The sequence below is a fragment of the Gouania willdenowi genome, chromosome 4, assembly GCF_900634775.1.
Source record: "Gouania willdenowi chromosome 4, fGouWil2.1, whole genome shotgun sequence".
Taxonomy (NCBI): Eukaryota; Metazoa; Chordata; class Actinopteri; order Blenniiformes; family Gobiesocidae; genus Gouania; species Gouania willdenowi.
The window spans coordinates 28,922,815-28,949,012 of record NC_041047.1 but is presented as its reverse complement, the minus strand read 5'-3'; the positions used below and the strand labels follow the sequence as shown (position 1 = coordinate 28,949,012).

General features: G+C 40.1%; 2 protein-coding genes across 2 annotated transcripts; both read left to right on the top strand.

The window, feature by feature from the left end:
* Positions 1–260: 260 nt before the first annotated feature.
* LOC114462194 (zinc finger protein 608-like) lies at positions 261–3,576 on the top strand. Its single transcript, XM_028444891.1, has 4 exons — positions 261–362; positions 2,296–2,518; positions 3,257–3,344; positions 3,489–3,576. The coding sequence occupies exons 1-4, from the start codon at positions 270–272 to the stop codon at positions 3,574–3,576; spliced, it is 492 nt and encodes a 163-aa protein (XP_028300692.1). The 5' UTR covers positions 261–269.
* Positions 3,577–20,003: 16,427 nt separating this feature from the next.
* On the top strand, positions 20,004–23,452 carry LOC114462193 (zinc finger protein 608-like). The gene is made up of 4 exons (XM_028444890.1): positions 20,004–20,124; positions 22,159–22,381; positions 23,133–23,220; positions 23,365–23,452. The coding sequence occupies exons 1-4, from the start codon at positions 20,032–20,034 to the stop codon at positions 23,450–23,452; spliced, it is 492 nt and encodes a 163-aa protein (XP_028300691.1). The 5' UTR covers positions 20,004–20,031.
* The last annotated feature ends 2,746 nt before the right edge of the window (positions 23,453–26,198 follow it).

Genomic DNA, 26,198 nt, shown 5'->3' with positions numbered 1-26,198 from the left:
GACATATAGCAGTCATACAACAAATTCATCATCCTAAAACTGTGAAATACGTTTTGAGAATTTGAAAGTCTGAGTCTTTAATTGTTCTCCACGCAAAGTTTTGCTAGCGCAAAGCAATGTAGCTCTAATATCACTCCAAAAAAGAACATTTAGAACATTCCTTTGATGTTCTGCGCTGTCATTTCTTCCTTTGATGTTCTCTGTGGCTAGGTGAATTCTGACACAGTAGTACTGGAGAGATATTACAAAGAATTGTTTAACGGCAGTGGATGTATAGCGAGCACAGGATTGATTTAAAGAGAATATCAGAACAGAAGTTGTTGCAAAAAGAAAGAAGCTTTCAAATGAGTGGAAGTAAAAAAGTAAGTGGACTTTTCAGAAATATTTTGGCTTATTTAAAGTCTAGAATTCATAATATCACTCTAAATGAGTTGTAAATGACTGAAAAGCTCTCAGCATTTCAGCAATAAATAGATTTTGGAATACTCATCATGTTACCTCTGTGAATTTGTTCGACTTTGTTCCTTGTTGACTGCTAAATAAGTTTAAATACATCATTTACTGTGTCTTACAAGAAACGCTAAATCCTGAATGTTTCCAGTGAAGCAGGGTGAGCAGGTGTGGCTTAGGGTTAAAATGATGACCTTCACAGTAAAAAGGAAAAAGTCCACTTTGAATGAGATCCTTGGAAACCTCTAAAATTGATGAATCTATCGAGATTTTTTTTTTTCAGCGAATAAAAAATTTCATTTCAGAAGCATAATTATTTATTTAATATGAAATAAAAAAAAAGCTAAATATTGTAAAAATTAGGGGTGTGCATTGCCATTATGCTGACGTTACAATTTACGATGTGCGTGTCATGTGCGTGTAACTAACTGTAATTCATGTATCAATAACAAAAACGAGTTCTATGTTAATCAAACTTTAAGTTATAATTTTCAAAAAAATGCTTAACCTTTGCTTCTAAATCAGATTCTGATTCTGTTAAGATCTTAAATAATTTAATTAAAAGTAACCACATACATCTGTCAAAGTGCCCAGTATGTTTTATGAAAATAAAGTGCAATCAACTTCCAGAGAAAATGCATTGAGGAGTGAGGTAGTTTAACAAGGTCTGATGGTTCGCTCACTGACACCTAGTAATCGGGCGTTTACGTGCTATGCTAATGTTAGCACAATTAAATGTTTTTTTTGTTGTTGTTAAAAAACATGATTAAAAAAATAGATTTGGACATTTTTTGAATCAATACAATGATCTTTCAGTGAAATATCACAATCTATTGCCAAATCATTTTTTTCTTCCACCCATTCTATGCTGATTGTTTCAGGTTTGCACAACGTCTGCTGGGCTTTGTTTGCTGCTTTGAAATATCCATTAAAAGCTCAATATTACAAAGACTTGTTCACCGACTCGTGTGAATTTAATATATTTTTTGTAATACATTTTTCATTTGTTTTTTCCATAGTTTATACAATGGGTACAGGAACAGTTAGCAGTTCTTTACATACTGGGTAAGAGCATGTGGTCGGTCACATTGAGTAGCCATTGTTTCTGTACATATCATCCCATCCCTCCCCACACTCTCCTATGCATCCCCACAGAATGCAGCCAAGGCTTAAGACCACTATGAAGAAAGAGAATTAACAATAAATAAATGATATAGCAACACACACACACACACACACACACACACACACACACACACACACACACACACACACACACACACACACACACGGTCCATGAGTCCTTTGACCCTCATATTTGCGAAAATTGTCAAATAAATTTGTAAACTAAAAATAATTATAAAACGATGCGCTTCACATCTACCTCCTCCATCATGACGATATCCCCAGAGATAGTATGGAAAATGTATACATATGTATATATATCATCAAAATATACAGGTGAAGTAAGTAACATTGTAAATATAATATTCATAACATAATACTTGACAAAATAAAGGCAGAAAATAGACAAGATGACATTTACAACATATTGGTAAATTTCACTCGTAACTTTGACCAGCAGTTGATGTTGGGTGTTTTGGCACTGTTCAAACAAGTTGTGGAAAGCTCCAAGTGGGCAATATCCCTGTAACCGAGAAGCCATTCCCTCAGTGACAATGTATGTGGTGGTTCCCAACGACAAACTATCATTCTTTTGGCAGCTGTCAGACCAGCCAATAACATACACTTGTTTTATACAGATAATTTTAAAGATGTTGTTTTATTTAGTGAATCTAATATGTGTACACTAGTCTGTTTCTGATCCATCTTCTTCTCCTCCAGGTGGACTTCAAGGTCCCAGCTCCTTCTCCTCCTGGTCACCATGGAGAACCTGGAACCTCAGCTTTCCCCTCCTCCTGCCCCTCAGCACAACTCACCTCCAGTCAGAAGCAGCTGGATGGAGGCCCCTCAGGGCCACTGGATGGGAACTCTTCCTTCTTAGGGCCCTGCCAGCCAAGGACCAGAGTGAACCTGAAAGGAGTAGTGTGCTGTGAGACAGAGGGAGGTAAGCAATAGTATGGACGTTTACACACTAAACTTTATTAACGCCTTCATCTGTGACCTGTGTGTGTGTGTGTGTTTATTATTGGGGTAGTTTCTCCAAAAGTAATTAGTTACTAGGAATGTAAGGCTAATGGGAATGTGATGAAATTCTGCAATAAAAAAAACAAAAAAAAAAAATGGCGATATAAAATTCAAAGATTCACAAAATCAAATCAAAGATTAAAAAGAGCTCAGCAGTGAGATGACATTTGATCCTCCTGCTTCCCGTAGCAGCTCAGAGCCTGCATTGTTTACAACATGGCAGACACCGTGGAGGCTTCGTAGATACTTATCTAAGCCTATTTTATCTTAGTCACTCGTCCTTTCTGCGTCTCAACTTCAAAAAGCCACTAGACCTCCACACTATATAGTTTTCTCATTATCAATAAATTTGAAAAAAGACTGAGGTTTTAAAATAATCAACACAGAACATTTTTAAATGACTATATCTTAAATCTGCTTGGGAGGTTATATACCAGAAATAGTTTATGTCTCATAGATCAATAAATAAAAAAAAAGCTCTAAAAAAAGTATAAGGTATAAAAAAATTTGGATCTCCACTGTAAATACTCGGTTTATTGACATTGTTGGAAAGTTTTCATATTTTGGTAAAACCTTGTGTTTAATTGGATGTGTAACATTATGTGTTGGTTGAAACAACATGTGCTCAATGATGTATTTATTTCCTATGTGATGACAGGTATTCTGATGGTAGATATCAAATGGCGAAATAGAAGCTACGTGGGAACTCTGTTAGACTCCACACAACATGACTGGGTTCCTAAAAGGTAACCTTGCGCTTTCCTCCTTAAATCAGATCCTTTTATTCACCTAATACTTTGGCTAATGGGCTATATAACATGAAATACTTCTGGGTCCATTTTTTTTCTAAGAATCTCATTTCTATGTTTAATTCCTTTCTCTTGATCCAGCTTTTCTGAGTGGCAATCCAAGAACCCTGAGCTTCGTGGTGGCCGTGAACCAGAGAAGCGCAAGCGAACAACAGACGGGGATGAATAACTATGCAAAGTGTTCCCCTGACCAAAAAGTTAAACGAGTTTCAAAGCATAGCAGTGGTAAAGGACGTAAAGCTGGAGATTGTCCAACAAGTAAACAGGTGTTTGCTGATAGAAACAGGGTACCAGCTGTGTACAGACGTGCATCATACCAACTCCAGGCTCCACAGGCTGCCCATGAGGGAGATGGACTGGCTCCTGCTGTCTCAGGTGAGCCCCACTCCATGGGGGCATCAGAGACGCGCAAGAACCCTACGCGGCTACACAGGCCCCCGGTCACCTAGCTGAGTATGTGGATTGATGGGGTCGCCGGAGGGGGCTATGTGATGCTGGTGTTGTGACAATGAACTGACCCCCTGACAAAATTGCCACCGCGGGAAAGTGCACATATTCGGCGAGGGTGGGAAAATGCTGTTGAACATCTTATAATAAAAGCAAGAAAGGTCTGTGTGTGTGTGTCTGTTCGACCTAAAACTTTGTCAACGGCTTCCAATTACCCCAAGTGTGTGCATCCGTTATTTTGGAGTAATTTGGTCTTTTCAAAATGTTTATATTCATGTTTGTTTGACCGTTCACAGTTTAGTCAAAATACACAAAACTAAATATATTTATACAAAAATACACAAAATGACTATAGAATCACACTCCAAAAGCAACACTATAAGTTAAATTTTACAAAAAATGCACAAAAAGACAAGAGAAAGATACAGAAACACACATAATCACTCCAAAAAACGTCTTTTTGTGTGTGTGTGTGTGTGTGTGTGTGTGTGGAGCGAATGAAGAGAGTGAGAGAGAGAAAGAGAGAGAGAGATTAGATTTTACAAAACACTTTAAGTTTAACACATAAAGACTTAAAAATCAACTCTTAATCCATTCAACTACAAACAATATTATTAAAACACGAGCACTGTTTCAAAGCGTCCAAGTCTCCAATGTGTTTAAAAAATCTAAAATCTAGCCAGAGTCTTGCCCTTATGTTGATCAACCACACTGCCTCAGCTTCTTGCCCTTTTCTGTTCTCTACTCGGTTTTTCCTGCTTATCTAAACTGCCACTTTTCCCTCACCTGAAAGGTAGTTGAGGAGCTGCCACTTATTTTTGTTTTTTTTTTTTGTAGGCAGCTTCCATGATAAAAACCCTCTCAGTAAAAACCACATCAAAGAAACCAAAAACCAATGTTAAAAGAGAGAAGAAGCTTGTGAGAATGTCACACTCTGTAAAAACAGGGAGTACAGTCTCTCGAAGGCAACAAAAAGGACAAGTATTAAGAACGGCAGGATAAGAACCAATAAAAGCATTGGATGCAATAGCGCCAGAGAGTCAGACTTTGGACACCTTTTACAGCAGAAAAGGGCCCACGATTTAAAAACACCCTAATAAAGTCAGCCCACTTAATTTTAAAAGTTTAGAATCAAATAAAAACAGAGCAGCATCCAGCCTCAGGAAATCTGCACATCTCTCCACACAAGATCAGTCGGACCTGTAAGATATTTCTGTAAAAACTGTAGTCTGAAAGTGGCTGTCTAGCTGGCCAGGTGGATAAGGCCCTGTCCCCCCTCCTCTCTGGTTAAAAATAGCACCACTTGTTGCACCCAGTGTAGACCATCCCAAAAAAAATCCACCATTTTTTTCTGTAATTGGGCAAGCAATCCTGACGGGGGGTCTAAAACGGTTAAATGGTGCCACAGTTGGGATGCTACAAGATTGTTAAAAAGCAGTACTCTACCTTTAAAAGACATTTGAGGGAGCAGCCATTTCCACTTGGGAAGTTTCCCCTCTACTTTTTCTGTGACACCCTCCCGTTCTTTTTCACTATGTGTTCCTTTCTGAGGGATACCCCTTACTTAAAACCATCCGTTTTCCACACTAAGCCTTGGGGAAGAACTGGGAGGCCCTCACACCACTCACAAGTCACGAGGGCTTTGCTTTATTCCAATTCACCCTCGCTGTCGATGCTTCGCTAAACTTTTTTTATAGTGTTGGTTAAAAAGTCTGCATCAATCTGTTTTTTAATAAAAACCACAATATCATCGCCAGGTAAAATTAAGCCTTGTAAGTTGTAGCGTAGATTGTGAAGGAGGAGTTCCAAGGAGAGTATGTAAAGCAAGCCGGACAGACACAGCCCTGCCTGATGCCTCAATTTACGGTTACCTCATCTTTAACTAGTGGTGAATGCTCTGTGTTGAAGAATGATGAGCACCAGACCTAAACGGTGATGAAGTAATAAAAAATGATTTATTCTAAACTAAATAAAAAAGGTACAAAGCAGGACGATAAAAGGGGTCCTTCCCGGCCGGAATGGAGTTACAGGTGTGGTGGCAAAATTGATTAATTATGTATACTCATATATTTGCTTTTTGATCTCATTCAACTTAATACCCCAGTTTGTAACTTTCCATTCCTGTCTGATGTCTTTTCCTCTTCCTGCAAAGTCAGTGGACCCATACTCCCACGATACAGCTTCTCTAAAGGAATTTCAGTTGGCCTCAGTTTAATCTCCAAGGCCAGAGCACGTCCAAACCCACCCCGACATCGGAGGTGTCACCTCCGGCAGACTGACCTTCCCCCCCTGGTCTCTTCTTTGTTGTCTGTGGAAGTGGGGAGGTGGGACAGTGGGGTATAAATATGTGTGAAAGGAACTTTTGGTCCCTTCTTCTTCGCGTCTCTCCTCTGGTCAGAGGAGACCACTTCTTTGTCTATCCCGCTTTGTACCTTTTTATTTAGTTTAGATTAAATCATTTTTTTATTACTTCATCATCTCTCCTGTCTGGTCTTCATCATTTATCACCACAGAGTGTGTTTTCAAGTCAAAGACGAGGTAACCGTAAATTTCACCGTAACAATTGGCGTCACTGTAACAGGATCCATCTTCTGCTCTGAGGGGCTTCTACAGTGGGCCGGTACCTGGAAAGCGGACGCGCTTAAAACCCTAAAGCCAGCTTTTAATGGTATGGGACTCCGAGTCTGCCCCGCGGTGGTCTGCCTCTCGACAGAGACTGGATCACGAACCATCGGCTGATCCTCAAACACCAATTCGGACTACTAAGGTAAAGCTACCTTTATATACAGTATATGTATATATTCGCTCTGTGTTGATAGACAGGTAACCAGTCGAGTATTGTATTGATTTTCATCATTCTGGAGGTTCTCTCCCCCTTCAGCTATTCTGTGCTTTGACGCAGTGAAAAGACTGTAATGATGATTGAAGTTCTTTGCTTTTTAATGCTATAATTTCCCTATATTTTTCTTTGGGCTCCGGTTATTTTTGTTCAGGCATCTAGGACGGCTGGTCATTATTTACTTTGATTTTGTTCAGGCACCTCCACGGACAGCCTGTGAGGTCCTGACCATAGAATAGACAGGCAACCAAAGTTTCCGAAACACCCCGATGCCGTATACCGAGTTCACCTCTGTACTGAAACCAAAATGGATTAAAACCCCAAACCTAACCTAATCCAATAAACTGTAGTGAAGACTACAGGGAGTAAAACACTAATAATGGGGATCAAACAGACAGATGAAGATATCAGTGAGATATTAAATATGATGAAGAATCCAATAAATAAATAATATATGCATGCGCATATACAATCTTGGTATGATGTGAACTCAGATCATGAAACCAGCATCTTTATTTTTATTTTGTTTAAATGTGTGAATGTGTAACCCAGGTTAAAATCTGCTACTAAATATATACTAGTTCTGCCCCTTTAAATTACCCGTGCGTGGTGCGTGCCCTTCGACCTCACGTAGGCGAGTCACGTGACCGTGCTTAGCCAACTGCATGGAAGCATTAGCGTTTAACCTGGCTGTGGCGTCTTCCGCATTCCGAGATGTGGGGAAGCCGATCGACAGCTGCGGACAGGTTCGTGTTTTTAAAACTATTCACTCGTGTGCTCGATCTATGCATTTTAAGTTAAGCTTGTCACTATAACTTTTAGAACAACCTACTGTGCTGCGGGGAATCCGTCGCCGCCATCGTGTTGCGTCGCGTTGAGGAACTGGTGAGTAAGAATGAATGAATGAATGAATGAATGGGCTACATGCTAAGCTAGCGGCGCCGAACACTAGCATTAGCATTGGCTGTTCAAATAAAATGGTTGATGCATCTCTTAATGTTGTAACGATTGTTATTGTTGTGTGAACAAATGGTCCTCTCAGACTAACTGTGTTTACATGCACATTTAATATTTATATATTAACTTTGTGCAGCTAATGCACAAAGTTCAATGCAGGTTTATTATTGCACTTTTGACTGTTTTTTAATCTCTTGTTTATTTTGCAGTGTATACATTTAATTGAATACATTATTATTTTGTGTACACATGGATCTGGACATAGCCCTATTGTTTATTGGTCCTGTTATGATATTACAGGCCAGGTTCTCTCTGTCTTGGAGACGATTGATGGTGAGCTGAACTAAGGCTGGGAGCCTACCTTCGAAGCAGCATACACTGAACAGCCATCCTGCTGGTCTGGTAGGAAGTTTGTCCGCAGCCTGTCCCCACACACTTCTCAATCGACCGACGCTTCATGCTCACATACACATTCCCCTTTCCCCATCAATAACCAATGGACTTGCCACTATGAACTCTTACAAAACCCTAGTGGGTTGTTGCGTTGGACGTTGATGGAACCAAATCATATGGATTATTCTTTTAGGTTCTTGGTGTGTGTGTGACATTTGCTGTGTGTTCCGTGGTCATCCTGCTCGATAAGAATCATACAGTACACGTGACTACTGGTTACCGGTTGAACTGCAGTTTGTAAATATTGTGTTTTTCTATTTTTTTTCTCATTACTGTTCTGTAAATACTTTATGTAAACCATTATTTAATACATGGTACCTGCACCAAAGCTAAACTCTTGTTTCCGTGTTGTCACTGACCACCAGCTCCTGTAATTGGATTTAGTCTTCTGTGATCAACTAGCCTATGCATTTTTCAGTCTCAAAGTATTAGTATTAGCCCAACTGTAGGAGCCATTTTGTGTTTATTGTTGGCATGATATTTAGTTGTGGATATGTCTTATATATAAGTTTCCACTAGGGACACCAAAGGGCACTGGGGTGTGTGTATATAAGGGCATAGGTGACAGGAAGGGGTGTAACAGGTAGGGGGAGCACATACAGTTCTCAGCAGACAGGCTCTCATGGTGAAACTCAGCACTCAGACAAACAGCTGGAAAGGTGTGTATTGTTCTCCGTTTGACTTATCAAACATTACAAATAAACCCAACTCAACTACAATAACGGCTGGAACATCATTGATTGCATCTGCGTAAGACTTCACTCCTACCTGTGTGATAATGGCAATCATTGGAACAGTGGAACAAAATCTGGAAAATTGCCATTACACCAACCTTAATACTAGCAGCGAGTCTTCAAAACCCGCTACAAATGGAATCAGATTTCTCCCTTTGGTTGTTTGGCTTTAATGCTTTCACTTTGGACGAGTCGGCTGCTGTGTTTTCTTTGCGTTTTGACTTTTTTCTCAGCTGAACGTGTGGACGTGTGTTGTCCCCTACAGGCGCCACGGGGAGGCACACCCACACACACACACACACAGAGAAAGGGACACACACACACACACACACACACACACATACAGAGAGAGAGAGGCACACACACACACACACACAGAGATGATTTACACATACACACATTGACTCTATCCAGGCGTAGCGCCCCTCGTTGGCCAGTTTAGTGAAAGGTCACATGATTAAGACACTACATACTTGTAATACGGTCGGCTATTAATACATATGTTGTGGCTTCTCACCTTTCCCTCTGCCTGCAGAATAGTGCAAAGCCATTGCAACACTCAAACAAACACACAGATGAATACAGTATTTAATTTAATTTAATTTTAATATTACTGTTATCATCATTATAATTTTTTTTTAAAAATTATTTTATTGTTAGTTTCTGTTGGCTTTGCGGTTGTCCCTGAAGAAACGACATCTTCAGTGAAAGCTCTTAATGAATGAAATCACCTTCAACTCTTATGCTAATGAAATGTCAACATCATACAAAGGACCAAGCTTCATAAGGAAATCGACTATCAAAGGACTCAACTCTCCTATTCAGCAAAGCAATGCTGCAACGAAATAACTCGCTCAGTCCCAAGTAAACTCTTCATCATCTATGGAATGGGCCGCATGCCAATGCTGGGATTAACACATCCTGCCCCATCATCAAAGACTGAGAACCTGTGGGCGTCGGAGTTGGTTGGACACTCCCCCACCAATGAGTTGAGGGTTGAACACCACGATTACTGCCTGAATGATGGGCAGCAACTGCAGACTGATCACATGTCTGCTGGAACATCTTCACCAAAAAAGACACTGTTTCACAAAGCTATGAGGATACCAAGTTCGCATGAAGTCCACCACAGCCTTTGGTGGTAGTTGAACTTTGGCATGGGGGAGGAACAACTAGCAAATAGCCAACAAGCTTCTCCTTTGATAGGACAATACTAACCCCTCTATTTTCTGACTGTACGCTAGATTATTTTGTTTTCATTTATTCTCTGACACGCTTTGAGATACACTTAGAAGTATGTATGTAACTATGAGCTGAAACACAGGACCACCATAACTTCACACAGAACCCACATTTATTTACACTGCTTTTGCCTTTATGGGAAAGACAAACAAAAGGGAGGAAAATAGTGTTACTAATGGTTTTGTTTTTGTTTGCTTTTCTTTCCTTTTATTTTCCCGTTGAGGGGAGGACCCCCACAATGCAAGATATGGTTACATCCGTTGAAGAAAGAGCCCTCTGTTTCCTCAGCTTTTGGAGCTGAAGTTTTTATTTTTTATTCTTTTATTGACCATGATTTTTTTTGAGCTCACACGTTTTTTCTCCTTTGTTATTTCTGAACGATTCTTCTTTTACTCTTTTGTTTTTACTCAATTTCAGGAAAATTGAGACAGAGATTGAGGACTGCAGCCTCAACCAAGTTTACATTTTGACATTTTTGACCGATACCCTCGTAAACAATCTGTACCTTACCCTTTTGAAGCTGCTTGCGACAGACAGCCTAGTTCAACATTCATCTTTTTCATTTTGCGCGCCTCCTCCATACCGCGTCGGACTGTCTTGCCGGCCCGAAGCCACTCGACAGCAGGGGGGGTACCAAATTTTTCCTGAGAAAACTGTCCCATTAGTTGCTATGAGTACATAGGCTATTACTTTTCAAACAAGAAGTCGTGGTTTAATGTGCAGAAAAAGGATAAACCTTGCTAGGGGAAGCGCTCTTTGAGGGATAGTGGTCCACCTGATTTGATACATGCTTGGTAACCGAATACCGTTCTGAACAAATTTCTACGTCCTCTTAGAGTGAGGGTTATTAGAGGTTGCGTGCTCCGTTCAATGTTGAATAATATTAGGGGTGCCCAAAAGTCCTGACAAGTCCTGCATAAGTGTGTTTATATGTTGTGTTTATATGTTCTCCCAGTTCTTTATTTTTAAGAGCGTACGTTGAGAGCCTCCCGCTGATTCAGAGGTTTTCTTAAATCTCTGGAGATACCAGCGGTGGAGGGGATTTCTCCCAGTTCTTTATTTTTAAGAGCGTACGTTGAGAGGTTCTCCGGCTGATTCAGATATTTATCTTAAATTTCTGGAGTTAGCAGCTGTTGAGAGAGTTGTGAGTTTATTAGTGCGCGGCCGTGCCATTCCTGACCGATCAGCAGATAGCAGACTGTCAGTACTACCATGGGCAATAATCTAAGTGTAGACTCCGCCAAGACGAAAATAAAAAGGAGCGTACCTCTTATTAATCAGATGATACCAGTGAAAAGCAATTAATTAACGCTATAAGGTTGCCAAGCATGGGGGGCAATAAGAGCTCATTGACCCCGAGAGAGGAGGTGGACTGGCTATCGCCACTGGTGGGTTAGATGAGGCCTATATTCTACTTTAACACTATGCAGCGAAACCTTGTGAATGCATGGACGTGAAAATTGAGGCATGATCGTGTGCGGTGCATGAATGACTGAATGATGACACGTTACGTATGCCTGAGAGAACCGCGTTGTTAGTGCGAATGTGCCGTGGACGTGTCATTGAGTGATTGACCGATGAATGGCTGTTTGACTACACATTTTCCTCTGTTTCACCTTCCTTTCCTCCTGGGTTTTGATGCACTAGATCCTCTCCCCGTTTTTGCCAATTATGTAGTGGGGTGTTCAGATCTCACTGCTGCTTGTTAATAGAATTATGGTTTTAGGCCTTGGGCCTTCTAAAAAGTTTACCAGGTTTTAAAGGTTATTTTTCTGGGTGTTTAAAAACACCAAATGACATTTTTAATATATAATGCCACTTTCAGTGGAATGACTGGCTTTGACCTTGACTGACCTTACTGTTCATGTTCAGTGTCCATGTTTATGTTGTTGTTGTGTGCACTTGTCTAAGTCTTCGTCTTAGTTGTTGTTATTGTGTTGTTTTTTTCCAATATACAGGTCGCTGGCTGTATACTCAAAGGAGACGAATCAAATCCAACTAAAGAAAAGGGATATTTTAAATTATTCATTTAAGTCTTAATGTTTTCCTCTCTTTCTGTTTCTGAGTGTTTCCGAACAGAAAATGCCACCACCTTTTCGACTCCGATCCTGCCTCCTACAGCTGTCATGCCTGGTCACTGCTTCTTATGATGAAGGATGAGAATTAAAGGGAAGTATTGTCCATAACTATAACTGGGAAGCAAAGGGGAAATAGATTGAAATAGACACGTGACAATATGACATATTGTGGATGTTCTAACATAATATCTATTCCAGAGACTACAGAGACTTCCAATCCAACTGCGAAAATGGGGACAGATCTTCAAATTTCCAAAAGGAGCGTACAGTTGACCCTGGCTTTGACCTTTATGGCTGAGGAGGAGGAGGTCGAGGAGGCTGGAGGCCACAAAAGCAGGCAGACACAAGAGAGAGGAAAACGGAGACATCCAAAATGATCAGATAAGTGATTTTCCAATGATATTTATAATATGGTTTTAAGAATCCAAATGTATTCTTATGTGAAAAAGGGAAGGGAGAGGGCCAACGTCCCTCTGATTTTTGATTTATATTTTATCATAAGAAAATGATATACCTCAAAACCCTCCAACCATTTTCTTCCCCCACCAGCACTTAGCGTGCAAGACCATAAAACACTTTCACTGGGTTTAGACATTAAGAGTAAAATAACAGTTCTCAACATTTGGTTGGTGGCCCAATCTGGGTCGCCTGAGATTTAAAGAGGGTCCTCCCGAAATTCTTAATAATTGATAGATATAAATGAGATAGTTTAAAGTTAAGTAACTTCCGAGCATTTAAGGAAGCTCTCAAAACCGTGCTATGGCTCGTCACTCCTACGAATGGGATAAATGCAGAGAGCAAAGGACAATATGATTGTTCGACTCAACTTAACTTTAATTCTGTCTAACCTTAAAAGGGCCAATAATCTTCCTTAACTCTGGTTCAGACACAGAATAGGAGACACTTTTGCCACCAATTTAGAAATAAATGAACTGACAAATTCAGCTCTATAAAATAATTAGATTATGTTATTATGTGTAGAGTGTTAACATTATTCAGAATAAATAAAGGATAGAATAAGATTTCTCCTTCATAAACAAGAGATAGCAAAGAGAAATAAAACAAACAATTTAAATAAATAACATTTATTTATTTGGTTAAACTCATTTGGCTTTCTCACATCTCCATGTCTCCCAATTGTATGCATTCATCTTGAGAAGACATGTAGTCACGCTCCACACTTTCCATCTGACTTGTATGTCCTTCTCTGTCCGAACTCTCCGCCTTTGTCACACCAGCCGACCGCCGCAAATGGCAGGCCTCAGACTGTCACCAGGTGAGTGGGGTTTGGTATGGCCCCGATTCAAAACCTTGCCTACCGACTGCTCTTTTCCCTGCTTATGCTAAATTGACACACAGTCAAGCCCATGTGTCAAAGGGTGGTATGGTATCTGCTGTTCAGACAGTGTGGTTCACAAAGGGATTTTCTTCCTTTGCAGCCGAGTTTTGTCAGAAATGCATGATCTGTGCTAAAAACAACCCAGGCAGAAAGAAACCATTGACTAGCCAGACAGCCCATCCTCAGCTATCCATGCCTTTTCATCACCTGCAGATGGATTTTGTTGAGCTAACACCATGTGAGGGAAAGAAGCACTGTTTGGTCATCATAGACATGTTCTCTAAATGGATTGAGGCCTTTCCAACCAAACACCAGACAGCGACGGCAGTAGCCAAAGCACTGCTAACAGACATTATTCCTAGGTGGGGCATTCCATACAAAAATTCTTCTGATAACGGCCACATTTTGTCAGCCAGGTGATAACAGAGTTAGGGCTAAGATTAGACATGGATCTTAGAAAACACTGCAGCTATCACCCTGAGTCTGCTGGGGCCATAGAAAGAGCTAACGGTACTCTGAAAAACAGGTTAAACAAGTGCATGGAGGGATGAACTAGATCAAAGCTTTACCGCTTGTCCTCCTTCAGATGAGACAACAGGTCCATCCGAAATCTAAACTTTCACCCTTTGAAATCCTTTTTGGGCGGCCACCCAATGTGGGTCTATCCCCCTCTGTTTCGTCCTGGGATTGTGATGGCAAAATTGATTAATTATGTATACTCATATATTTGCTTTTTGATCTCATTCAACTTATTACCCCAATTTGTAACTTTCCACTCCTGTCTGATGTCTTTTCCTCTTCTTGCAAAGTCAGTGGACCCATACTCCCACAATACAGCTTCTCTAAATGAATGTCAGTTGGCCTCAGTTTAATCTCCAAGGCCAGAGCACGTCCAAACCCACCCCGACATCGGAGGTGTCACCTCCGGCAGACTGACCTTCCCCCCCGGTCTCTTCTTTGTTGTCTGTGGAAGTGGGGAGGTGGGAGAGTGGGGTATAAATGTGTGTGAAAGGAACTTTTGGTCCCTTCTTCTTCGCGTCTCTCCTCTGGCCAGAGGAGACCACTTCTTTGTCTATCCCGCTTTGTACCTTTTTATTTAGTTTAGATTAAATCATTTTTTTATTACTTAATCATCTCTCCTGTCTGGTCTTCATCATTAATCACCACAGAGTGTGTTTTCAAGTCAAAGACGAGGTAACCGTAAATTTCACCGTAACACAGGACTGACTGAAAAGTTTCTGCCAAACCCCACCCAAGGAGGAAAAAAGAAAGGAAGGGTGTCAGAATGCTCCCATAAGTTCGGCGCCACCGGTATAGCATATGATAATCACATGCTTAGGTGTGTGCGTGTGTGTGTGTAGTGTGTGTGTATGTGTATGTGTGTGTGTGTATGGTGTGTGTGTGTGTTGCAGTAGCCTTGGGATAGTAGCTGGCTATCTTGTATTAGTGGGGGGAGAAGCATGTGAGAGCATCTGACCTTCCCAAGGGAAAGACAAAGAGAGGATAGAAAGTTACATCTTATGAGTAAGCATACATTCAATGAGTAAGATATACGAGTAAACATGATTTATTATTTTTGCCACCACACACCCTAAAACGAGCACACAGTCCACCATTAAACTTCAGCACTCTCTCAACTTCACTTCACTTCAAAGACGTCACGTCCCAGCGACTCTAAGGATTACAAGACCAGTTGCGTTGACCTCCCACATCATGAAGACCCTGGAGAGACTTATCCTGGTGCAGCTTCAACCATCTATCAGACCATACCTGGACCCACTACAGTTTGCCTACCAGCCCAATGTTGGAGTTGAGGACGCCATCTCCTTCCTGCTCAACCGTGTCTACTCTCACCTGTACAAGCCGGCGAGCACTGTGAGAGTCATGTTCTTTGAATTTTCCAGTGCTTTTAACACCATCCGTCCGGCTCAACTGGGTGAGAATCTGACAGAGATGCAGGTTGACTCCTCCATTGTGTCCTGGATTGTGAACTACTTAACTGTCAGACCACAGTTTGTACTCCTGCGACACTGTGTGTCTGACAAAGTGGTCAGCAACACCTGGGCCCCTCAAGGGACTGTACTCTCTCCCTTCCTCTTCATCACCTACACCACGGACTTCAGCTACTGCACTGACACCTCTCATCTCTAGAAGTTCTCGGACGACTTTGCAGTGGTATGATGTATCAGGGAGGGGGACGAGGTGGAGTACAGGGCTGCTGTGGACAGCTTTGTCACATGGAGTGAGTGGAACCATCTACAGCTCAATGTGACAAAGACTAAGGAGCTGATTGTCGACCTGAGGAGAACCAAGAGGCCAGTCAGCCCTGTCTCCATCCAGGGGGTCAGTGTGGACATTGTAGAGGAGTACAAAGTGCGATCCTCTACGCTGTTGTTTGCTGGGGGAGCAGACTGAGGGTCGCAGATGCCAACAGACTCATCCATTGACATTGTAAGGATTAAACTTGGCTCTCTGAAAGTGGTGACGGAGAGAAGGAGCCTGTTCAAAGTGAAATCCATCTTGGTCAATAAGTCCCATCCACTCCATGATGTGCTGGTCAGTCACAGGAGCACCTTCAGCACCAGGCTGATCCAACCACGGTGCTCCACAGAACGTCACAGGAAATCATTCCTGCCTGTGGAGATCAAACATTACAATTCATCAATGTCCTGTCAGCTTTGATTGTTGTACATATCTAAATCATATTTGTATTATTTCTTTAAATATCTGAATCATATTACTATATATTTGTATAATTATTATTATTATTTGTAGTATTATCTATCCTACTTTATTTTCTACTACTGTAATGTGTGTGTTTCTGATCCTTATTTTAAACAGTCTTTTACTTAATTATACACTTATTTTTTGTTTCTTCTTTCTTTTGTCTTTGTTAATGTTTTTATTATTTAATTTGTGATTTTTTTTCTGTGGCTGTAACAAAAGCAATTTCCCAATTGGATTAATATAGTAATTCTGATTCTGATACTAATGCAGATGTTCTCCTTCTGTACGATATCTCAGCTAGTTTGTTGTTCTTTCCCAGGTTACTTTATCCAGTTCTAAAAATCAGCTGAAGATGGGAATCTCTTGACTGCTTCAGTTAATGAAGAGCCCGTTAATATGAAGAAATACAAAAGCCAAACGGTAGCTGTGGACACCTACTGTTGGCTGCATACAGGAGAATTCTCATGTACTGAGAAACTGGCTAAAGGAGAAGAAACTGACCAGTAAGCAGCATTAATTTAGCAGAAGATCAGGAATGACTTGGTGATTATTGTTCATCTTTCTCCATCCCAGGTATGTGTGGTACTGCATAAAGTTTGTAGACGTGCTGCTAAACTTTAGAGTCAAACCCATCCTGGTCTTTGATGGAAGCATTCTGCCTTCAAAACAGGAAGTGGATAAAGCTCGTAGAGAGTGAGTATGTTTAAGGATTTAGAAAGGAAATCTACTCTCTGCTATTTGAAACATGTTTGATTCAGCGCGTAAATGTAGAGCTTTAATGGAATATTCTGCTTATTACAATATTTGACAATTAAATGTGGTTCCCAAAACTTTTCACAATCCCGTACCCCTTCAGATATTTAACCTGAAGCCATGTACCCCCTACTCCTGCTCACTTTACAACACAATACTGTAATGTTATATACAATGTTGCCAGTAGCAGAACAAATCCAGGCTGGGGGCGGGGCAAATGACCGGGCCCTTTAAACTTAAATAATAAAGCTCATAATAACATCATTTTATTACATACATATGCCTGCAACAGCGGGGCTTACACGCTTTGACACCACGAAGTGTGACTATGTCATTTTGAAGTCCATCGAACAGACATGAAGTATAACAAGAGAACAACAAAAACATTAGGATGGCCACTAACACAAATTCAAAGCAGTTCAGCACCACGGATAGCGACCGCTTTATTTTAACACCCACTTTAACCATTTCTACTCAGAGCCTGTATCATTAGCTAAGTTGAGTAAAACTGGCACAGCGGCCCACATGTTCAAAAACACTATTTCAATATGAAGTAATATAGACCTACTCACCACTATTTGAAGGGCATATGATGAGCCTTGCACTCTGTGAACTAGTCCACGATGCTTTGTATGTTCATTTCCTTTGCTCTGTCATTCTGTATGGACATCATGGCAAGTCCACTCAGTCTCTCCTGTCCCACTGTGCTCCTCCAGTGGTTTTTAATAGGTTTTAACTTGGAGAATGACCAGGACACGTGACTGACGTGCGTGCACATACTCTGTACAGAAACCTTGTTGTATACATATGTGATGCTTGAAAAACTGAAAAATGGCAATGAAGGAACCGCAGTTAAAGCTCGTAAATAGTAGTATAGTAGTATGTAGAAAGCTTATCACCTGAGGACGTGGCCACTTATTTAAGGACACTCACTTTAAATACAGGTGAACAATTGAGGGACCCATGCAGCATTCCTGAAAACAAGTGGTCCGATGTGCGCTCCTTATCCGATGTTCACTGGCCAGATATTTATACTTATCTGATAGAAAAACCCAGTGTTTAAACAAAAGAAAACCGAAAAGTATTAAGTATCTAGATGTTTATAACTACTTACACATATGCACCTTATTTAGTATGCATACGTCACACAAAATGGGTCTATATAACCCCAGTATAAATCTGCATGATGGGTGACTGCCCATATTCTGGGCACAAGTCACGGGAGGGCCCGCCTTCGCCAGCTCCCCTGAACCTTGGTAGAGGCTTGGCTCCGTTAAGTTCTACCTCCTATCAGGGCCGCTCTGGGGCCCGGGCCGGGGGCGTGCCGCCCTCCCAGCACCCCCTTTGCTCCACCCCTGAATGTAGCCCTACAGTGAAATCTGTCTCTGAACTTTACCTATCTTGATGAGGAATAAATCATAATAATAACAAAAAGTAAAAATTATTATTAATATTATTATTAATAATAATAGTAAGCACACAAAACAACATCTTGTTCAGAATTATCACTTGTTCAATGTATTTAATTAATTAGCTTACTGGTATTTTAATTGGAAAAAAAAAAAAACTTTCATTTTGGAAAAAATAAATACCATAAATTGAACATATGGCAGCAATACAACAAATTAATAAGCCTGAAACTATGAAATGCAACTTGCTCCAACTTTAATGATGAGGGTGATGTTGAGCGGCTGTTGCTTATAACTTCAACAATACTGGTTTGATACTTGTTAGGAACAGAATGTGATCAAGGATGTTTGCAGTGGCGTGCCGTGCATTTCACACCTAGGCCTTCAGTGATGTCCTACACTGAATGAATCCACCTCTTAATACCATAATTATGACGAAACCATACATTTATACAGAAACAAACATAGTCGAGTACAACTACTTTATTTCAGGAGCATTTAAAATCAATACATTCGTATTAACAAATAAGAGTAGTAAAGTAAAAGTTATATGATCACTTGGATATGTTCACAACTTAAAAATAAAAGGCAATTAGTCTACAAAAGTCCACTAAACAGCACATTGTCGCACCCGTAAAGCAGTTTCATTCATTCTTTTCCGACAGTGGTGAAATGGTGTAGCCTACTCCTTGAACGTTTGATATAGATTAAAGTGAAACAATTCAGTCCCTTCACTGAAGTCACAGGTGCGCCAGGTACCAGCACATTATGGGCTCTGTCAGAGAAGGCCTTGCTGGCCCTGATGGCCCACCACTGGATGTTTGTAACATTTACTGTTAGTGTTCAACAAGGTACGTTTTAGTGGTTCAAAAGCCAATTGTAAATGCATTGTATACATAACAGGTTAATTACAGTATGCTTTTGCACAACTGTAACAAAATGTACATTATATATTTTACTGATATATCCTCTACATTAGATTTATGATATACAGTAATGAACAATATCATTTAGGTCTACTTTTAGTACTGAGGTACATGTAACAAAAACTGTTGTTTTACTTAAAAACACTATACAAAGTGACTATATATGTAATTCTGCATATGGTAAATTATTTCTTGAGTAATTTTAATGCACATGTGCTTGAATTATAAACACTTTCCTGAAACCCTTGTTTTTGTAAATCTCATTTAATCAGGGTGACAACACTATTTTTATGATAAGAGAATGCATAAAGTATGAACACAAATTACACATGCCTGCCAAATATAAAACAACGTTTTGAATGTTTAGATAACATAGCAATAACAATTTGCTTTTAAGTGTATAATAATTAATTTAATCACCATCATAATTGGACATATAGCAGTCATACAACAAATTCATCATCCTAAAACTGTGAAATACGTTTTGAGAATTTGAAAGTCTGAGTCTTTAATTGTTCTCCACGCAAAGTTTTGCTAGCGCAAAGCAATGTAGCTCTTATATCACTCCAAAAAAAGAACATTTAGAACATTTCTTTCAAATTCCGCACTTCCTTTGATGTTCTGCCCTGTCATTTCTTCCTTTGATGTTCTCTGTGGCTAGGTGAATTCTGACACAGTAGTACTGGAGAGATATTACAAAGAATTGTTTAACGGCAGTGGATGTATAGCGAGCACAGGATTGATTTAAAGAAAATATCAGAACAGAAGTTGTTGCAAAAAGAAAGAAGCTTTCAAATGAGTGGAAGTAAAAAAGTAAGTGGACTTTTCAGAAATATTTTGGCCTATTTAACGTGTAGAATTCATAATATCACTCTAAATGAGTTGTAAATGACTGAAAAGCTCTCAGCATTTCAGCAGTAAATAGATTTTGGAATACTCATCATGTTACCTCTGTGAATTTGTTCGACTTTGTTCCTTGTTGACTGCTAAATAAGTTTAAATACATCATTTACTGTGTCTTACAAGAAACGCTAAATCCTGAATGTTTCCAGTGAAGCAGGGTGAGCAGGTGTGGCTTAGGGTTAAAATGATGACCTTCACAGTAAAAAGGAAAAAGTCCACTTTGAATGAGATCCTTGGAAACCTCTAAAATTGATGAATCTATCGAAAAAAAATTTTTCAGCAAAAAAAACATTTCATTTCAGAAGCATAATTATTTATTTAATATGAAATAAAAAAAAGCTAAATATTGTAAAAATTAGGGGTGTGCATTGCCATTATGCTGACGCTAAAATTTACGATGTGCATGTCATGATACAATATATTCCAATACTAAACCATCCATTATATATCACAATATCTGTAAATACAATATTCACCTTTACAACAACAAAATGGTATGAAACACTATTTATTTCATTTTTTTTGTTCAAACTTGTGAAAACAACTAAATGGTAACTAACTGTAATTCATGTATCAGTAACAAAAACGAGTTCTATGTTAATCAAACTATTAAGTTATAATTTTCAAAAAAATGCTTAACCTTTGCTTCTAAATCAGATTCTGATTCTGTTAAGATCTTAAATAATTTAAATAAAAGTAACCACATACATCTGTCAAAGTGCCCACTATGTTTTATGAAAATAAAGTGCAATCAACTTCCAGCGAAAATGCATTGAGGAGTGAGGTAGTTTAACAAGGTCTGATGGTTCGTTCACTGACACCTAGTAATCGGGCGTTTACGTGCTATGCTAATGTTAGCACAATTAAATGTTTTTTTTGTTGTTGTTAAAAACATGATTAAAAAAATGATTTAAACATTTTTTGGATCAATACAATGATCTTTCAGTGAAATATCGCAATCTATTGCCAAATCATTTTTTTCTTACACCCATTCTGTGCTGATTGTTTCAGGTTTGCACAACGTCTGCTGGGCTTTGTTTGCTGCTCTGAAATATCCATTAAAAGCTCAATATTACAAAGACTTGTTCACCGAATCGTGTGAATTTAATGTATTTTTTGTAATACATTTTTCATTTTTTTCCATAGTTGATACAATGGGTACAGGAACAGTTAGCAGTTCTTTACATACTGGGTAAGAGCATGTGGTCGGTCACATTGAGTAGCCATTGTTTCTGTACATATCATCCCATCCCTCCCCACACTCTCCTATGCATCCCCACAGAATGCAGCCAAGGCTTAAGACCACTATGAAGAAAGAGAATTAACAATAAATAAATGATTTAGCAACACACACACACACACACACACACACACACACACACACACACACGGTCCATGAGTCCTTTGACCCTCATATTTGCGAAAATTCTCAAATAAATTTGTAAACTAAAAATAATTACAAAACAAGGCGTTTCACATCTACCTCTTCCATCATGACGATATCCCCAGAGATAGTATGGAAAATGTATACATATGTATATATATCATCAAAATATACAGGTGAAGTAAGTAACATTGTAAATATAATATTCATAACATAATACTTGACAAATTAAAGGCAGAAAATAGACAAGATGACATTTACAACATATTGGTAAATTTCACTCGTAACTTTGACCAGCAGTTGATGTTGGGTGTTTTGGCACTGTTCAAACAAGTTGTGGAAAGCTCCCAGTGGGCAATATCCCTGTAACCGAGAAGCCATTCCCTCACTGACAGTGTATGTGGTGGTTCCCAACGACAAACTATCATTCTTTTGGCAGCTGTCAGACCAGCCAATAACATACACTTGTTTTATACAGATAATTTTAAAGATGTTGTTTTATTTAGTGAATCTAATATGTGTACACTAGTCTGTTTCTGATCCATCTTCTTCTCCTCTAGGTGGACTTCAAGGTCCCAGCTCCTTCTCCTCCTGGTCACCATGGAGAACCTGGAACCTCAGCTTTCCCCTCCTCCTGCCCCTCAGCACAACTCACCTCCAGTCAGAAGCAGCTGGATGGAGGCCCCTCAGGGCCACTGGATGGGAACTCTTCCTTCTTAGGGCCCTGCCAGCCAAGGACCAGAGTGAACCTGAAAGGAGTAGTGTGCTGTGAGACAGAGGGAGGTAAGCAATAGTATGGACGTTTACACACTAAACTGTCCATTATTAACGCCTTCATCTGTGATCTGTGTGTGTGTGTGTGTGTGTGTGTTCATTATTGTGGTAGTTTCTTCAAAAGTAATTAGTTACTAGGGATGTAAGGCTGATGGGAATGTGATGAAATTCTGCAATAAAAAAAACAAAAAAAAAAAATGGCGATATAAAATTCAAAGATTCACAAAATCAAATCAAAGATTAAAAAGAGCTCAGCAGTGAGATGACATTTGATCCTCCTGCTTCCCGTAGCAGCTCAGAGCCTGCATTGTTTACAACATGGCAGACACCGTGGAGGCTTCGTAGATACTTATCTAAGCCTATTTTATCTTAGTCACTCGTCCTTTCTGCGTTTCAACTTCAAAAAGCCACTGGACCTCCACACTATATAGTTTTCTCATTATCAATAAATTTGAAAAAAGACTGAGGTTTTAAAATAATCAACACAGAACATTTTTAAATGACTATATCTTAAATCTGCTTGGGAGGTTATATACCAGAAATAGTTTATGTCTCATAGATCAATAAATAAAAAAAAAGCTCTAAAAAAAGTAAAAGGTATAAAAAAATTTGGATCTCCACTGTAAATACTCGGTTTATTGACATTGTTGGAAAGTGTTCATATTTTGGTAAATCCTTGTGTTTAATTGGATGTGTAACATTATGTGTTGGTTGAAACAACATGTGCTCAATGATGTATTTATTTCCTATGTGATGACAGGTATTCTGATGGTAGATATCAAATGGCGAAATAGAAGCTACGTGGGAACTCTGTTAGACTCCACACAACATGACTGGGTTCCTAAAAGGTAACCTTGCGCTTTCCTCCTTAAATCAGATCCTTTTATTCACCTAATACTTTGGCTAATGGGCTATATAACATGAAATACTTCTGGGTCCATTTTTTTTCTAAGAATCTCATTTCTATGTTTAATTCCTTTCTCTTGATCCAGCTTTTCTGAGTGGCAATCCAAGAACCCTGAGCTGCGTGGTGGCCGTGAACCAGAGAAGCGCAAGCGAACAAAAGACGGGGATGAATAACTATGCAAAGTGTTCCCCTGACCAAAAAGTTAAACGAGTTTCAAAGCATAGCAGTGGTAAAGGACGTAAAGCTGGAGATTGTCCAACAAGTAAACAGGTGTTTGCTGATAGAAACAGGGTACCAGCTGTGTACAGACGTGCATCATACCAACTCCAGGCTCCACAGGCTGCCCATGAGGGAGATGGACTGGCTCCTGCTGTCTCAGGTGAGCCCCACTCCATGGGGGCATCAGAGACGCGCAAGAACCCTACGCGGCTACACAGGCCCCCGGTCACCTAGCTGAGTATGTGGATTGATGGGGTCGCCGGAGGGGGCTATGTGATGCTGGTGTTGTGACAATGAACTGACCCCCTGACAAAATTGCCACCGCGGGAAAGTGCACATATTCGGCGAGGGTGGGAAAATGCTGTTGAACATCTTATAATAAAAGCAAGAAAGGTCTGTGTGTGTGTGTCTGTTCGACCTAAAACTTTGTCAACGGCTTCCAATTACCCCAAGTGTGTGCATCCGTTATTTTGGAGTAATTTGGTCTTTTCAAAATGTTTATATTCATGTTTGTTTGACCGTTCACAGTTTAGTCAAAATACACAAAACTAAATATATTTATACAAAAATACACAAAATGACTATAGAATCACACTCCAAAAGCAACACTATAAGTTAAATTTTACAAAAAATGCACAAAAAGACAAGAGAAAGATACAAAAACACACATAATCACTCCAAAAAACGTCTTTTTGTGTGTGTGTGTGTGTGTGTGTGTGTGTGTGGAGCGAATGAAGAGAGTGAGAGAGAGAGAGAGAAAGAGAGAGAGAGATTAGATTTCACAAAACACTTTAAGTTTAACACATAAAGACTTAAAAATCAACTCTTAATCCATTCAACTACAAACAATATTATTAAAACATGAGCACTGTTTCAAAGCGTCCAAGTCTCCAATGTGTTTAAAAAATCTAAAATCTAGCCAGAGTCTTGCCCTTATGTTGATCAACCACACTGCCTCAGCTTCTTGCCCTTTTCTGTTCTCTACTCGGTTTTTCCTGCTTATCTAAACTGCCACTTTTGCCTCACCTGAAAGGTAGTTGAGGAGCTGCCACTTCTTTTTGTTTTTTTTTTTTGTAGGCTGCTTCCATGATAAAAACCCTCTCAGTAAAAACCACATCAAAGAAACCAAAAACCAATGTTAAAAGAGAGAAGAAGCTTGTGAGAATGTCACACTGTAAAAACAGGGAGTACAGTCTCTTGAAGGCAACAAAAAGGACAAGTATTAAGAACGGCAGGATAAGAACAAATAAAAGCATTGGATGCAATAGCGCCATGTAAAATCCTCCACTGGAGGTCGGTGGTCCTCTTTTTTCGGGGAGGTTTCTCTCAAACCCTCCACTGTGGGTCCGCTCCATTTGTCCTCTGCCTGTTTGACCACACAGTGGGGGGGGGGGGCTTGTGGATGGCTTCTCCACAGTTCATGTACCACGTTTTTTTTATCAACTTTGTGCAATGTCAGTTTTTCAGAATGTGCCGTTTCCAGCAAGGGGCCAGTGAGTTCCTACAGGGCTGGGCTCAGCAAGTTGTCAGGAAACGGGTCTGCAGGTCTAGTCTGACCTTTCCTTGCCCATAAACCATGAGAAGACTCTTCTCTTTCCCATGGAGCCTCTGGCGCCACAGCTCCCGGAGCTTCTCTGCCACCCGGACAAAGTGTAGGCCCAGAAGAGAGCTCAGGGCCTGGCATCCCCCAACGCTGGCCCCACTGCATCCACCAGCTACTGCAAGCACAGGGTCCTTATTTTTTTTGCAGTGCCATCATAAGGCCGGAGGTGACACTGCTGTTGATGTCCAGCTTGGCCCTTTGAATCAATGGTTTTCTCAACAACCAGTACAGAGAGTCAGACTTTGGACACCTTTTACAGCAGAAAAGGGCCCACGATTTAAAAACACCCTAATAAAGTCAGCCCACTTAATTTTAAAAGTTTAGAATCAAATAAAAACAGAGCAGCATCCAGCCTCAGGAAATCTGCACATCTCTCCACACAAGATCAGTCGGACCTGTAAGATATTTCTGTCAAAACTGTAGTCTGAAAGTGGCTGTCTAGCTGGCCAGGTGGATAAGGCCCTGTCCCCCCTCCTCTCTGGTTAAAAATAGCACCACTTGTTGCACCCAGTGTAGACCATCCCAAAAAAAATCCACCATTTTTTTCTGTAATTGGGCAAGCAATCCTGACGGGGGGTCTAAAACGGTTAAATGGTGCCACAGTTGGGATGCTACAAGATTGTTTAAAAACAGTACTCTACATTTGAGGGATCAGCCATTTCCACTTGGGAAGTTTCCCCTCTACTTTTTCTGTGACACCCTCCCGTTCTTTTTCACTATGTGTTCCTTTCTGAGGGATACCCCTCACTTAAAACCATCCGTTTTCCACACTAAGCCTTGGGGAAGAACTGAGAGGCCCTCACACCACTCACAAGTCACGAGGGCTTTGCTTTATTCCAATTCACCCTCGCTGTCGATGCTTCGCTAAATTTTTTTTATAGTGTTGGTTAAAAAGTCTGCATCCCTCTGTTTCTAATATAAGGATAAAGTGGGAGGCTGAGATTGGCACTGAAATTACTGAGGAGAGGTGGGATGAAATCTGCTCTGAAGCGCACCTGGTGACCAACTCCAGTTCGTGGAGAGAGTTTAAATGGAAAATAATAACAAGATACTTCAGGACACCAGAAATAACTTCAAAAATGAATCCAGTAAATCCT

Coding starts and splice junctions, on each gene's coding strand:
- LOC114462194 (XM_028444891.1), top strand. CDS start 270: ATGTATAGCGAGCACAGGATTGATTTAAAGAGAATATCAGAACAGAAG. Junction 363..2,295: donor AAATGAGTGGAAGTAAAAAA/GTAAGTGGACTT, acceptor CTTCTCCTCCAG/GTGGACTTCAAGGTCCCAGC. Junction 3,345..3,488: donor CATGACTGGGTTCCTAAAAG/GTAACCTTGCGC, acceptor CTCTTGATCCAG/CTTTTCTGAGTGGCAATCCA.
- LOC114462193 (XM_028444890.1), top strand. CDS start 20,032: ATGTATAGCGAGCACAGGATTGATTTAAAGAAAATATCAGAACAGAAG. Junction 20,125..22,158: donor AAATGAGTGGAAGTAAAAAA/GTAAGTGGACTT, acceptor CTTCTCCTCTAG/GTGGACTTCAAGGTCCCAGC. Junction 22,382..23,132: donor GTGCTGTGAGACAGAGGGAG/GTAAGCAATAGT, acceptor ATGTGATGACAG/GTATTCTGATGGTAGATATC.